General features: G+C 54.8%; 1 protein-coding gene across 5 annotated transcripts in view; it reads left to right on the forward strand.

Moving 5' to 3' along the window:
- Positions 1–6589: 6589 nt before the first annotated feature.
- Positions 6590–14792, forward strand: part of LSM14B (LSM family member 14B) — a 31126-nt gene continuing 22923 nt past the window's right edge. For all 5 annotated transcript variants that reach the window (XM_075350394.1, XM_075350396.1, XM_075350397.1 and 2 more), the window contains exons 1-2: positions 6590–6801; positions 10157–10320. In XM_075350394.1, the coding sequence (XP_075206509.1) occupies positions 6681–6801; positions 10157–10320 (285 nt within the window). In that variant the 5' untranslated portion in view covers positions 6590–6680. The remainder of the gene's footprint in view (positions 6802–10156; positions 10321–14792) is intronic.

Consider the following 14792-nt stretch of genomic DNA (forward strand, 5'->3'; position numbering starts at 1 on the left):
CCTGGGAGGCTCGGATAGCCTTCTTCAAATGGCTATGGCCCTACGCCAGGCTGGAGACCGGGAGGGCTACAAGGAACTCATGGCCGAGCGTGAGCGGCAAGCAGCGCGTGAAGAGCGCCAGGCAGAGCGTAACTACCAGCTGCAGCTAGCTCAGCTCCGGCCCTCATCAGCCACCCGTGACCTTCCAGACACCAAACTTCCAAAGGTCCGTGTTGAGGACTTCCCAGTGCTGGAGAAGGATGGAGACTTGGACTCTTTCTTGACTGCTTTTGAACGGACTTGCTTGCAGCACCATCTGGACAAGGACCAGTGGGCCAAATACCTGACCCCCCGTTTAAGGGGTAAGGCCCTGGATATCCTTGGGGACTTGCCTGCTGAGGCAGATCAGGGCTACGACACCATCAAGCGGGCCCTGATCCAACAGTACAACCTCACTCCAGAGTCCTACCGCAAGAAGTTCCGGAGCCTACAGAAGGGACCAAAGGACTCCTGGGCTGACCACCGGCGGGCACTTGCCCGAGCTGCCGACCACTGGACCCAAGGCCTGCAGCTTTCCACCGGACCGGAGATCCTGGACTTGTTCATCACGGAGCAACTCTTGTGGAACTGCCCTGAGGATCTCCGCCAGTTCATCCGAGACCAGAAGCCAAAGGGGTCCACGGCTACAGCTGCCCTTGCCGATGACTACACCAACAACCGGGCCCCTGAGGCCAGGAGAGCGGCCACCAGCAGCACCTGGAGAGGGGGTAAGATGAATTCTGCGACTGCCCCACCTGCCCCTAGACTGCAGGGGGTGTCCCCCTCAACTCCCCTCTCCAGGCCCGTGGCAGAACCAAGACGGTGCCACCAGTGCAACCTACCTGGACACTTCAAGGCCATGTGCCCTCAGCGTCCCAAGGCCCCGGCTCCGTCCCCGTCCCAAGGGCCGCCCAAGGTGTATTGTGTGGGTGGGGGTGGTGGTAGGTCCCTGGACAGCTTCCAACCTGTCACCGTCGGCCAGTCTGTGACCATAGGACTGCGAGACAGCGCCTCGGAGGTGACTCTGGTGCGGCCTGAGATGGTGTCCCCCCAAGACTTGATCCCTGGAAAAACCCTCGCTGTCTCCGGGATTGGAGGCATTGACCCGGCGCTGCCTGTTGCTGACATTTATGTGGACTGGGGCGCAGGGCGAGGGGTGAGGGAGGTGGGGGTAACTGATCGGATCCCTGCAAACGTGCTACTTGGGACAGATTTGGGGCAGATAACCTCCCAGTTTGGGCCCCAACCAAGGGCTGAACCTTCAGCCCGTACTGACATGCCTCCGGACAATGTTAATGTGTTATCTATGAATGATGTAAGGGAGGAGGGAGTGAACTCTGATATTTCTGCTTGCACAGACACCATAGACACACACACAGCTGCAGCTGTGACAGGGGAGGGGGTCAGAGAAAGGTGTGACAATGCCTCTACAAGTAACCAGCCTGTGAGCTGGGATCTGTTGCCCTCTGCAGGGATAAGCAGAGAGCAGGGTGCTGCAGGGGGAGGACCAGTGTGTGGGGTGGGGGCTACCACAGCAAATGTGGGGTCCCCAGAGATTTCACAGCGGGGTTCTGTTGCTGCAGGGGGGGAACAGGCAGGTGAGATTGGGGCCGGTCCAGGAGCGGAAGTGCTCCCAGGTAAGATCTCGGTGCATGGTTCCCCCACAACCGGGGTGTCAGGAAGCCAGGTAGGTCTGCCTGAACCGGCGACTTGGTCAGGAACGGAGGAGGAGCAGGCACGACCCACGGTCGCAGCGGCTGTGGCCGCTGTCACCCGCAGTGGGAGTGCTGGAAGCCAAGGGGCCTCCCGGAGGTCCGATAGCTCTTCCCCTTCTGACCAAGTGGCAGCCGAGTCAGGTGGAGGCCAGGACACAGGTCCCGGGGTACTGACTGAAGATGTGACAGTCTCGTCGATTCTGGCCACATCTAGTCAGGGGTTTCAGGCAGCGTTAGAAGCTGACGACAGCCTGAAAGCTCTTAAGGAGCAGGCGGCACAGCCTCCCTCGGACTCGGACCCGGAGCGAGTGGTCTGGGACCAAGGACGGCTGTACCGGGCCACGGTCCAGCAGGGTTCACCGGAGGCGTGGCCCAGGGACCGACAGTTGGTGGTACCCTATCCGTTCCGGACGGAGTTGTTGCGGATCGCACATGAGATTCCGATGGCCGGACACCTAGGGATCGCTAAGACCAAGGCCAGGTTAAACCAGCATTTCTACTGGCCAAAAATGGGGGCCGATGTGGCTGCCTACTGCCGTTCGTGTGAAACCTGTCAGAGAGTGGGGAAGGCGGGGCCACACCCCAAAGCCCCACTAGTATCTCTGCCAATCATCGATGAGCCTTTCAGGAGGGTGGCTGTGGATCTGGTCGGCCCGCTGGCCATCCCCAGCAGCTCCGGGAAACGCTTCATACTGACGGTAGTGGACTATGCCACCCGGTACCCAGAAGCAGTGGCCTTGTCGTCCATTCGGGCTGACAAGGTGGCCACCGCATTGCTGGAGATTTTCTCCCGAGTGGGTTTTCCCCAGGAAATGCTCACTGACCGGGGGACCCAATTCATGTCCCAGCTGATGGAGGCCCTCTGTAAGCAAGTCCAGGTGCGACATCTGGTGGCCAGCCCGTACCATCCACAGACTAATGGCCTGTGCGAGCGGTTCAATGGCACCTTAAAGCAGATGCTTAAGATGTTGGTCGACTCCCATGGGCGTGACTGGGAGCGGTATCTCCCACACCTGTTATTTGCTTACCGGGAGGTTCCACAGGCCTCAACAGGATTCTCACCGTTTGAGCTCCTGTACGGGCGACGTGTGCGGGGCCCCCTGGCTCTGGTGAAAGAGGCTTGGGAAGGGGATTTGGCCACCCCTGGAGTGTCGGTTATCGAGTATGTCATGCGCTTCCGGGACAAAATGCAGGCCTTGACGCAACTGGTACACGACAATATGGCTCAAGCCCAGGCCGATCAGAAGCGTTGGTACGACCAGAACGCTTGTGAGAGGACCTACCAAGTGGGTCAAAAGGTGTGGGTACTGGTCCCCGTACCACAGGACAAGCTTCAGGCAGCCTGGGAAGGCCCATACCTCGTGTACCAGCAGCTCAACCCTGTGACGTACCTGGTCACCCTGGACCCTGCCCGTGGAAGGCGGAAGCCCTTCCATGTGAACATGATGAAGGCACATCATGAGCGGGAGGCATGTGCGCTCCCCGTGTGCAACCTGCCCGAGGAGGGAGAAGCGGAAACCCTCTTGGATATGCTAGCCCAGGTTAGGGCAGGCGGATCCATTGAGGATGTGGAGGTTGGCCACCAGCTCTTGGAAGACCAACGGTCCCAGCTGTGGGCCACCCTCCTCCCCTTCCGGGGGTTGTTTACCAACCAGCCCGGAAGGACTGACTTGGCTGTCCATCACGTGGACACTGGGGATCATCCCCCGATCCGGCGTTCAGCATATCGGGTCTCCCTGGAGGTGCAGCAACACATGCGCCAGGAGATTGACGAGATGCTGAAGCTGGGGGTGATCCAGGCATCCAACAGCGCTTGGGCCTCGCCTGTAGTCCTCGTCCCTAAGAAGGACCGAACCACTCGGTTCTGCGTGGACTACAGGGGGCTCAATGCTGTCACGGTCGCCGATGCGTACCCAATGCCACGCATCGATGACCTGCTCGATCAGTTGGCCGGGGCTCAGTACCTGACCATCATGGACCTGAGCCGGGGATATTGGCAGATCCCCCTGACTCGCAAGGCCAGGGAACGCTCTGCCTTTATTACCCCATTTGGACTGTACGAGTCCACGGTGATGCCATTCGGGATGAGGAATGCCCCTGCCACTTTCCAGCGGATGGTCAACACCCTGCTCAAGGGACTTGAAGGGTACGCGGCCGCGTACCTAGATGACATTGCCGTCTTCAGTCCCACCTGGGAGGACCACCTAGAGCATCTAGCACAGGTGCTCAGGCGGATCCACCGGGCAGGTTTGACCATCAAGCTGGGAAAGTGTCAGCTGGCCATGAGCGAGGTCCAGTACCTCGGTCACCGGGTAGGTGGGGGAACGCTGAAGCCCGAGCCTGAGAAAGTGGAGGCCATCGCATCCTGGCCCACCCCCAGGACCAAGAAGCAGGTGATGTCCTTCTTGGGGACCGCTGGGTACTATAGGAGGTTTGTTCCATGCTATAGTAGCCTGGCAAAGCCCTTGACGGACCTCACCAAGAAGAAGCTGCCCTCTGCAGTCGATTGGACAATGGACTGCGAGACAGCCTTCCGGGCCCTAAAGGACGCCCTGTCCAGCCCGCCCGTGCTACAGGCAGCCGACTTCACGCGGCCGTTTGTAGTACAGACCGACGCCAGTGACTTCGGCCTCGGTGCGGTGCTTAGCCAGGTGGACTCTGCGAGCCAAGAGCACCCGGTCTTGTACCTGAGCAGGAAGCTGTTACCAAGGGAAGTTGCCTATTCCACGATGGAGAAGGAGTGCCTGGCCATAGTGTGGGCCCTGCAGCGTCTGCAACCCTATCTATACGGGCGCCACTTCATCGTGGAGACGGACCACAATCCCCTCAGCTGGTTGCACACCGTCTCTGGGACGAATGGGCGATTGTTGCGATGGAGCCTTGCGCTCCAGCAATACAACTTCACCATTCGCCACAAAAGGGGCCGTGACCACGGTAACGCAGACGGGCTGTCCCGACAAGGAGAGGTCGCGGACGGGCGCACGGGGGAACACCGGAGTGTGCTGCCCCCTAGCGCCCTCAAAAGGGGGGAGGTGTGAGGTAAATCCGGAGAGATGACGATAAATCATGATATTCAAGTATGTCAGGAAGCCCTCTCCTGGTGTCAACCCCCCTTTCCCCCACACAACTGGTTTAGCAACAAACTCCATGGCCATGTCCTGTGATATGGAAATTAGGTGGCTTTGGGACAATGGACACAGGATGACTCCCTGCCGTCACCCTGTAGTAGGAGCTGCTATCTAATTAGCAAGGCTCTGGAAATAGCCAGACAGAACGACTCCAGTAAAAAATGGTTCATATCTCGCAAGCCATATTTCCGATAAATATGGCAACCATAAAAATGGTGTCTCCGCATGTGGACGATGCCGGCACACCCTTTTTATGGGAGCAGGACATTGGGAAATGCCCCAGGCGTGATATCAGCCAATGGGGAACTGGCAGACAGGTCATGAGTCCCCTCGTTCTGTAGCTAAATTCATAACTGTCACAATGAGAGCATTGGCGTCCGCCTACGACGCTCCCAGGCAAAGTTATGGCCAATATCCCCTTTGCTGGATAATTCTGATCCATGCAGGGGGAGTGGCAGTGCTCCCTGTGAGGTCACTAAGGTAGGAGGGGACCTGGATCTGCCCAGGTTGATAACCCTACTTCGGCCATTTTCCAGCGTTCTTCTCGCTGGGGGCACGTGTAGGAAACATCTGTGGGAGTTCCTGGAAACCTGGTCTACAGCGCCCCCCTGTGGCCAGACGCACAAGGTAACTGATTGAATTGCATACCTGTTTGTAAAACATGCTTTATCTGTAACTGTACTCTGACATATGTATATTCTGTAGATTCCCTATTGTATATATTGTAGTTTCTAGTGTGCTTTAGGCGATTAAATTATATAATTAATCTTGGGCTGTTTTGTTATCTCGATCTTGAATCCCACGTCTGTGTGTTCGGCTAATAGTTACCGTAAATCGGTTGGTGGCAGCGAATTGTGCCAAGGATTATTGTGGGGAGGCCAGTGAGATTCGGGAAGATATTATATATTCCGCCCGCGGAGGTCGGGGGAATATATACCTTACTCTCACCGGGGACCCTTCAATAATCGGCATAAGTAGTATAGCGGCCTCCTTGCTTATGGTCGGGCAATTCCATAATTGGCCTGACTATAAGAGGGGCGCTAGAGAGCGCGTCACGTGCTCTGTCTGTCGGTCGGGAGGTATAAAGGAGGGGGACGCCCCCTTGCTACCCCCCGATTGTGACGTACTGGTAGCCAGCGCGGGGGATTTCTGAGTGACCCCCCGGTGGTTTGTGACAATTGGGTCTGTTGATTATGACGCCATCCTCGTGCCAGTTCCCGCGTCGTCCGATAGATCCGGAGTGAACGAGGTGCAGCGGATGAGCCACTGTAGGGTGATGATGCCGCCATATACATAGCTTGGGGCATGTCCTATGTAAAGAGAGGGGGCTAAGGTGACAGTGCAGGGTACACGGTCATCTCACAGTTGTAATGATGACTGTGGATAAAATATCCCTTTATGACCCCCAAACTGTGAATGAAAACTAAGTGACGGCAGCTCAGTCGCCATTATTGTACACAGCATCACCCCCGACAGAAACAGTCTCCATCACCTAATCCCACCTACAACATGGCCGCCGCCCCCCGCAGCAGGCGTCACTGTGCTCCAGCAGCTGCCCGTCTCTAGCGTCATTAGTTGCCGGGTCTAACGCTGAGTCTGCCCGCGCCAGCCAATCAGCGCGCTCTACGTCACCAGCCGGGAGAAGCCCGCACAGAGTGCGCAGTAAGAAACAAGACTGGGCTCCGCCCCTGGCGTGTAAAAGGGCGGGGCCGGACGTCTGCTATATAAAGGGAGACAGTGGGCGGCGCCTGGCAGTCCAGGGGGGGTTTCTCAGGTGGAAAGGTGCGGATCCGCAGGGAGTTGCAGAAAAGCCGGCACCATGAGTTCAGGCACCCCGTACATCGGCAGCAAAATCAGCCTGATATCCAAGGCTCAGATTCGCTATGAGGGGATCCTGTACACCATCGACACCGAGAACTCCACTGTGGCTCTGGCCAAAGGTGAATAAGGGGAAACCCCGGCCCTGGTGGTCGGCGGGCAGTGCGGGGGCCTCCTCTGTACATCACAGGCCGGGGCACTGCACCGAAGGTGGTTGACGTGATGCGGGGCAGAAACCGTCCGACAAACCAGCCTCTAGGGGTCGCTGAGGAGCCGGGACCACCCCTGGGGGGCGAGGGCGCGGCCTTGGGGGGCTCGCCAGGGGCAATTTCTGGATTTGGTGACCCTGCTGCACGTGGGTGAGGGTGAAGGGCTGCAATGTGGGGGGAGGGGGGGGTTAGGAAAGAAATGGGGGCACTGGTGCGCCTGGTCATTGGGGTCTCCCTGGACTGGAGGAGTCTCCAACCCCTGACAATGAAGGGAGCACAAGTGGCCACCAGTGACCTTGGCAGAAGTGTGCATGGGGGCTAATTGGGGAAGACCCATGTAAAGGGGGCTCTGGTGAAAACCTGTCATCCCTTTTCCACAGGAATGGCACTGACCTGATTGGCCGAGGGGGAATAGAGCAGCGTGCACAGGCTACCACCCTATTCATTACTATGTGGCTGTGCTCCGCTTTCTGGCAACCCCATAGAATGAATGGTGCGGTGGTTGGGCGTCTGATCTGCCGCTTCATGCCCCCTTGTGTGGATCAGTATGGTTCCCAGCGGTCAGACCCCCACTGATGAGTGTAAAATATCCTGTGGATGGCGGTGACGTTTCCCACTGGATAAGGACCTATGACTAAGATGACTTCTGTCACTACATTTCTGAAGGAGACGGACGTTCTGGTGGTCTGCACTGCTGTGAATGAGCTCCACGGGTCCTAATACCTCAGGTAGCATTTTAGGGTCGTACTGAACTCTCTCATAAGTAGCTCATTTTTGAGAAAGGGTTTGGTACGGACCTGAAACTCGTAAATAAAAGCTTCTTTACGTTTTGCCATCTGTGGAACTCCTCCACTGCAACGTGGTCCACCTGACCGGATCTCCTAGTCTTAATCTAAGTGCAGATGAAGATCATCTTTATCTGCAGATGGGACTGCAGGAACATTGTTAAATACATTACCCTGTGTGTGGGCTCCCCTTATCTGTAATACACATTTGAAGGGGAACCAATGTCCAGGGACCCCTTATTTATCCGTATGAAGACAGGTGAAGCCGCTCTGCAGTATGGGGCAGCTTACACACTTGTGCCTTTAGTGTTTGTCATCAACCTTTTTTTTTTTTTTTTTGAGGGGGATATTTATTTTTTTTCACATAGGTGCCACCTTAATGTCCCATAAGTCATATTGGGGTGATGGAGCTTGTAAGCAGATCTTGTGCTGTATTAGGGCAGGGGCCCCTGTGACATGTAATGGCATAACAGTAATGTTCCCTCTTATGGGGGTCACTTCTGGGGGGGTCATGTGCTGTGCGTCAGGACTAGCTTCTCTCTACGATGGCTCACAAAGGTGGTGTCTGATCAAACAGCCCAACTGTAGAATCGCCAGTAATGGTTTCTCCATTACGAGTTACTCTGTCCTGTTTTGATGTGACTATGGGTGTCAGTGACAGCAGATAGCAGTACAATGGAGGGAACGTCTCATTGGACACGGCTGTCACGCAGTATGGTGAGTACTTTCTGCAGAAGGCACTTTAGTACTAAGCACCACTGTTTGGACACTGCAGGTGACAACCACATGTACTCTGTAATGAGGCTGCTAAAGCCCCGTAGTCTCCTCTGCAGGTCTCCGATCTAGTGTAATTCTGCTGAGAAGGTCCTGTAAAGGGAGCCGGACAGTGGATTTATGCTGCCCTATCCTTAGGCACTCAGGTACTTGCCGCATTACTTAAGTCATGTTTAAAGGGAACCTGTCACCAGATTTGACCCCTATAAGCTGCGGCCACTACCAGTAGGCTCTTATATACAGCATTCTAGAATGCGGTGTCCAGGCTGCTCTGTATAACATAAGAGCTTTTATTGTACTCACCTGTGGGGCGGTCCAGTCTGATGGGCGGTGCTGGTCTTGATCCGGCGCCTCCTTATCTTGCGATTGTTGTCCTTTCGCTGCTGCAGGTAAATGATGCGTCCTATGTCATCCACTGCCCTTCATTGCGCTCCTGCGCATGCTGAGATCAGCTCAAAGTGCACGCATGGGCGTTTTGACCTTTTCCCGTGCCTGTGCATTACAGTACTTTGCTCCGCCTTCAGCAGGGCAGAAGTGCGCAGGAGCGCAATGGAAGCCTGTGTGGATGATGTAGGATGTCATCCATATGGTGCAGGGAAGGAGGACGGCGATCACATGGAGAGGCGCTGCACTGAGACCAGCGATAGCCATCGGACAGAACTGCCCCGCAGGTGAGTATAATAAAAGGTCTTTGTTGTAAAGATCGTCCTGGGCACTTATATACAGCATTCTAGAATGCTGTATATAAAGCTCACAGGTGGCGGCTGCAGCTTATAAGGGACAAATCTGGTGACAAGTTCCCTTTAAGAAACCTTTAGAGCATATTTGACATTTTAAAAAGGAAAGTCCCTCTGTGGCTTCTCACCATTTGATATCAGTCTTCTCCCTCACTTAAGGGAAGCAGGTAGAGAAGCTGCCAGGGACGGTGTTGTAAAGTGTGAAATGCTGCTGCGAATCAGTCAATCGTGCATATCTGTAATCGTACAGCTAGTGCCTGATGTGTGCTGTCCATGGATGAGGCAAAATGGATGTCAGGTTCCTTATAAACCTATATCTGAAGTATGGATTACAGATCTTGGTTGATCATTTACAGGGTAAATCCGGGAGACCACCCCCCCTTCTCAGATTAAAGCCCCTGTAGTTCCTCACATACTGGCAAGCGGATGTAATTGCGGTTTCTCCCATACAGGCCATTTAAGTGGGTAACGAGAGCTGCTCTGGTGCTTGGAGAGGGGTTCTGAAAACTGGATCCACCTGACCGCCTTCCTGAAGCATATGGATAAGTGTTTTTCACTAGTCGATCCCTTTTAAAGGGGAAGTACCATGCATCGTCTCTCCTCTCCATGGCAGAGATGATGGTTTAGCTGTATTTTCAAGAGCACTGCTGAGGGGATGGTCCTGCCTGTGCACCATTTGTCGTCAATGGGATTGAAATTCCATACTACAACACTAAATGGGTGGAACGTTCTGTATGTAGGACCACCAATATGGTACCCCAGAGTCCTGTTCAATGATCAGCAACTTATCTGCCAAGTTGCATTTATGGTCTAGTCCCCTAGATGGCGCTCGGCTATAGGATTCATGGCTGTGTGAGGTGGATAGTGTGATGTCCACTCGTAGTCTGACTCTACAGGAGAACATTGGCTTGTATTCCTGGCAGTATGAATGGTTCCTCGTATATAACTATTGTTTTTCTTCCAATTATACAGTGCGATCTTTTGGGACTGAAGACCGGCCGACTGACCGCCCTGCGCCTCCCCGTGAAGAGGTGTATGAGTATATAATATTCAGGGGTAGTGACATCAAAGACATTACGGTGTGTGAGCCTCCCAAAGCCCAGCATGCCTTACCTCAGGATCCAGCCATTGTCCAGGTATCACAACATTGCATTATATGTGAATGATGCTTAGATTTAAGGAAATCAGTGGCCTGACAGATGCACCTCCATGTGCCTTCCCTATTTTGGTGTCTGCAGCCATGCTTAAATATGGTTTAGTGTTATCAAATGCCCCTGATTAGCTGAATGACTTGTTTTATATATGAAGCCGTGCAGCCATTAATGTCGCCCACTTTTACGGGTTAAAATTTGGTGGCAGGTATGGAAATAGTTAATTTCTTTTTCGCTCCTAATTGGGAGACCCAGACAATTGGGTGTATAGCTACTGCCTCCGGAGGCCGCACAAAGTACTACACTTAAAAGTGTAAGGCCCCTCCCCTTCTGGCTATACACCCCCCCGTGGGAGCACGGGTCCTTCAGTTTTTTGCTTTGTGCGAAGGAGGTCAGACACGCACGCATAGCTCCACTGTTTAGTCAGCAGCAGCTGCTGACTATGTCGGATGGAAGAAAAGAGGACCCATACAAGGGTCCCCAGCATGCTCCCTTCTCACCCCACTTTTTGTCGGTGGTGCTTGTTAAGGTTGAGGTACCCATTGCGGGTACGGAGGCTGGAGCCCACATGCTGATTCCTTCCCCATCCCCATTAGGGCTCTGGGCGAAGTGGGATTTTACCGGTCTCCAGGCACAGAGACCGTGCTCCATCCGCAGCCCCTGGAGAAGCCGCTGGATATGGAGCTGAGTATCGTCAGGGACATGGCCCTGCTCCGTCAAGGTACTGTGTCCCCGTGCATACGCGCGCACACCGCAGCATTGCTGGGTGTGTTAGTGCGCCGGGGACAACAGCGCTGCTGCGCTTGTGCCATTTCCTCACTTCAGCTTAGCTGAGTGGGTAGACTCAGGGAGAACGGTCGCGCCGGCCGCTGGGACTGCGACGCGGCTGGGACTTGTGGTGCGCCGGGGACTTCCGCGCTGGCCGTGCATATATCACGGCCGCGCTTATTACTACAGTCCCCGGCTTTTGCGGCCTAGTTCGTTCGTTCCCGCCTCCGCACCTGCCAGTCAGGAGGAGGGCGGGACGCTGTACAGAGCATCAGCGCTGAGGGCTGGAGTCGTTTTTACATACTCCAGCCCTCACACCAGGCACAGTAGGACGCAGTTTCCCGCTCTTTGTTTGTGGCACGCCCACGGTCCGCCCCTCTTCACAGAACGCCGGCAGCCATTCCTGCCTGCACGCTGAGCTGCAGAGGGGAGACGGGGAGACCCAGACACGGGATTCTACGGCCTCATACCCGCTGTTCAGCGGGCGGTAAGCAGCCCTCAAGGGCTCACCCCCACTTGTGCCGTTTGTATACTGAGTATTTTGTGTTGCAAATACTTTATACTGTACGGTCGCTGGTGATTCTCGGCTATATACCCTCCTAGATTACAAGGAGGCAACAGCATGTCGTCCGCAAAACGCAAGGGTGCCAAGGCACAGACATTATATGCTGACTGTACCGCATGTGGGGCTGCTCTACCGGCAGGTTCCACTGAACCCCATGGTGTGCAGTGCTCGGCCCCTGTGCAACTTGCACAGCCGGGGCCTCTGCTGGACGTGACCCAGGGTGTACCACCTGTGAATGCTGTCCAGGTGACAGGAACGGAGTTTGCAGCTTTTGCTGACAGATTGTCTATGACCATGTCAAGGATTCTTGAAACATTGCAGTCTAGACCAGTAACTCAGACCATGGACACTGTGGCATCATTGCTCCCTGGTCCCCCTCAGCTGGAACACTTCCAAGCTCCGGGGGTGTCACATGCACCCCAGGGTGACGATTCTGACTCGGACGACAGGCCCAGACAACCTAAGCGGGCTCGTTATGAGGGGCCCTCAACTTCGTCTCACTGGTCAGGGTCCCAGCGGGACGGATCTATGGGTGATGAGGCGGATGTAACTGATCAAGATTCTGATCCTGGGTCCGCCCTCAATCTGGATACACCGGATGGTGACGCCATAGTGAATGATCTTATAGCGTCCATCAATAGGATGTTAGATATTTCTCCGCCAGCTCCTACTCAGGAGGAGGCAGCTTCACAGCAGGAGAAATTCCATTTCAGATATCCCAAGCGTAAATTAAGCACTTTTCTGGACCACGCTGACTTTAGAGATGCAATCCAGAAACACCACGCTTATCCTGAGAAGCGGTTTTCTAAACGGCTTAAAGATACACGCTATCCTTTTCCCCCTGACGTGGTCAAGGGTTGGACCCAGTGTCCCAAGGTGGACCCTCCAATCTCCAGGCTTGCAGCTAGATCCTTAGTTGCAGTAGAAGATGGAGCGGCACTTAAAGATGCCACTGACAGGCAGATGAAGCTCTGGCTGAAATCCATCTATGAAGCTATTGGAGCGTCGTTGGCGCCAGCTTTCGCAGCCGTATGGGCACTCCAAGCTATTTCAGCTGGGCTTATACAGGTCGACTCGGTCACACGTACATCTGCCCCGCAGGTGGCACCATTGACCTCTCAAATGTCTGCATTCGCGTCTTACGCGATTAATGCTGTCCTGGACTCTACGAGCCGTACGGCGGTGGCGTCAGCCAACTCCGTGGTTTTGCGCAGAGCCCTGTGGTTGAGAGAATGGAAAGCAGATTCTGCTTCCAAGAAGTGCTTAACCAGTTTGCCCTTTTCTCGTGACCGATTGTTTGGGGAGCGTTTGGATGAAATCATTAAACACTCCAAGGGTAAGGACTCATCCTTACCTCAACACAGACAAAACAAGCCCCAACAAAGGAGGGGTCAGTCTGGTTTTCGGTCCTTTCGAGGCTCAGGCAGGTCCCAATTCTCATCGTCCAAGAGGACTCAAAAGGATCAGAGAGGCTCAGATTCTTGGCGGACGCAGTCACGCCCAAAAAAGACAGCAGGAAGAACCGTTACCAAGACGGCTTCCTCATGACTTTCAGCCTCCTCTCTCCGCATCCTCGGTCGGTGGCAGGCTCTCCCGCTTTGGCGGCATTTGGCTGTCACAGGTCAAAGACCGTTGGGTGAGGGACATTCTGTCTCACGGGTACAGGATAGAATTCGTCTCTCGTCCTCCAACTCGTTTCTTCAGAACTTCCCCACCGCCCGACCGAGCCGATGCTCTGCTGCAGGCGGTGACCGCTCTAAAGGCGGAAGGAGTGGTGACTTCCGTTCCTCTTCAGGAACAAGGTCACGGTTTTTACTCCAATCTGTTTGTGGTGCCAAAGAAGGACGGGTCCTTTCGGCCCGTCCTGGATCTAAAGTTGCTCAACAAACATGTAAAAACCAGGAGGTTCCGGATGGAATCTCTCCGCTCCGTCATAGCCTCAATGTCTCAAGGAGATTTCTTAGCATCAATAGACATCAAGGATGCTTATCTTCACGTGCCGATTGCGCCAGAGCATCAGCGTTTTCTACGCTTCGTTATAGAAAGCGAACACCTGCAGTTCGTAGCGTTACCTTTCAGGCTGGCAACAGCCCCTCGGGTCTTCACCAAGGTCATGGCAGCAGTAGTAGCTGTCCTGCACTCGCAGGGTCACTCCGTGATCCCGTATTGGGACGATCTACTTATAAAGGCACCCTCTCAAGAGGCATGCCAACACAGCCTGAACGTGGCACTGAAGACTCTCCAGAGTTTCGGGTGGATTATCAACTTTACAAAGTCAAATCTAACCCCGACCCAATCACTAACATATCTTGGCATGGAGTTTCATACTCTCTCAGCGATAGTGAAGCTTCCACTGGACAAGCAGTGCTCTCTGCAGACAGGGGTGCAATCTCTCCTGCAGAACCAGTCCCACTCCTTGAGGCGCCTCATGCATTTCCTAGGGAAGATGGTGGCAGCAATGGAAGCAGTCCCTTTCGCGCAGTTTCATCTGCGCCCTCTACAATGGGACATTCTCCGCCAATGGGACGGGAAGTCGACGTCCCTCGACAGGGATGTCTACCTCTCTCAGGCAACCAAGGACTCTCTCCGTTGGTGGCTTCTTCCCACCTCATTGTCAAAAGGAAAGTCGTTCCTACCCCCATCCTGGGCGGTGGTCACGACAGATGCGAGCCTATCAGGGTGGGGAGCAGTGTTTCTTCACCACAGGGCTGAGGGTACGTGGACTCAGAGAGAGTCCACCCTTCAGATCAATGTTCTGGAAATCAGAGCAGTCTATCTTGCTCTGCGAGCCTTCCAACAGTGGCTGGAGGGCAAGCAGATCCGGATTCAGTCGGACAATTCCACAGCGGTGGCGTACATCAACCACCAAGGGGGAACACGCAGTCGACAAGCCTTTCAAGAAGTCCGGCGGATTCTGACGTGGGTGGAAAACACAGCATCCACCATATCCGCAGTTCACATCCCAGGCGTGGAAAACTGGGAAGCAGACTTTCTCAGTCGCCAGGGCATGGACGCAGGGGAATGGTCCCTTCACCCGGACGTGTTTCAGGAGATCTGTCGCCGCTGGGGGATGCCGGACGTCGACCTGATGGCGTCACGGCACAACAACAAGGTCCCGGTTTTC

The sequence above is a fragment of the Anomaloglossus baeobatrachus genome, chromosome 5 (assembly GCF_048569485.1).
Source record: "Anomaloglossus baeobatrachus isolate aAnoBae1 chromosome 5, aAnoBae1.hap1, whole genome shotgun sequence".
Lineage (NCBI taxonomy): Eukaryota > Metazoa > Chordata > Amphibia > Anura > Aromobatidae > Anomaloglossus > Anomaloglossus baeobatrachus.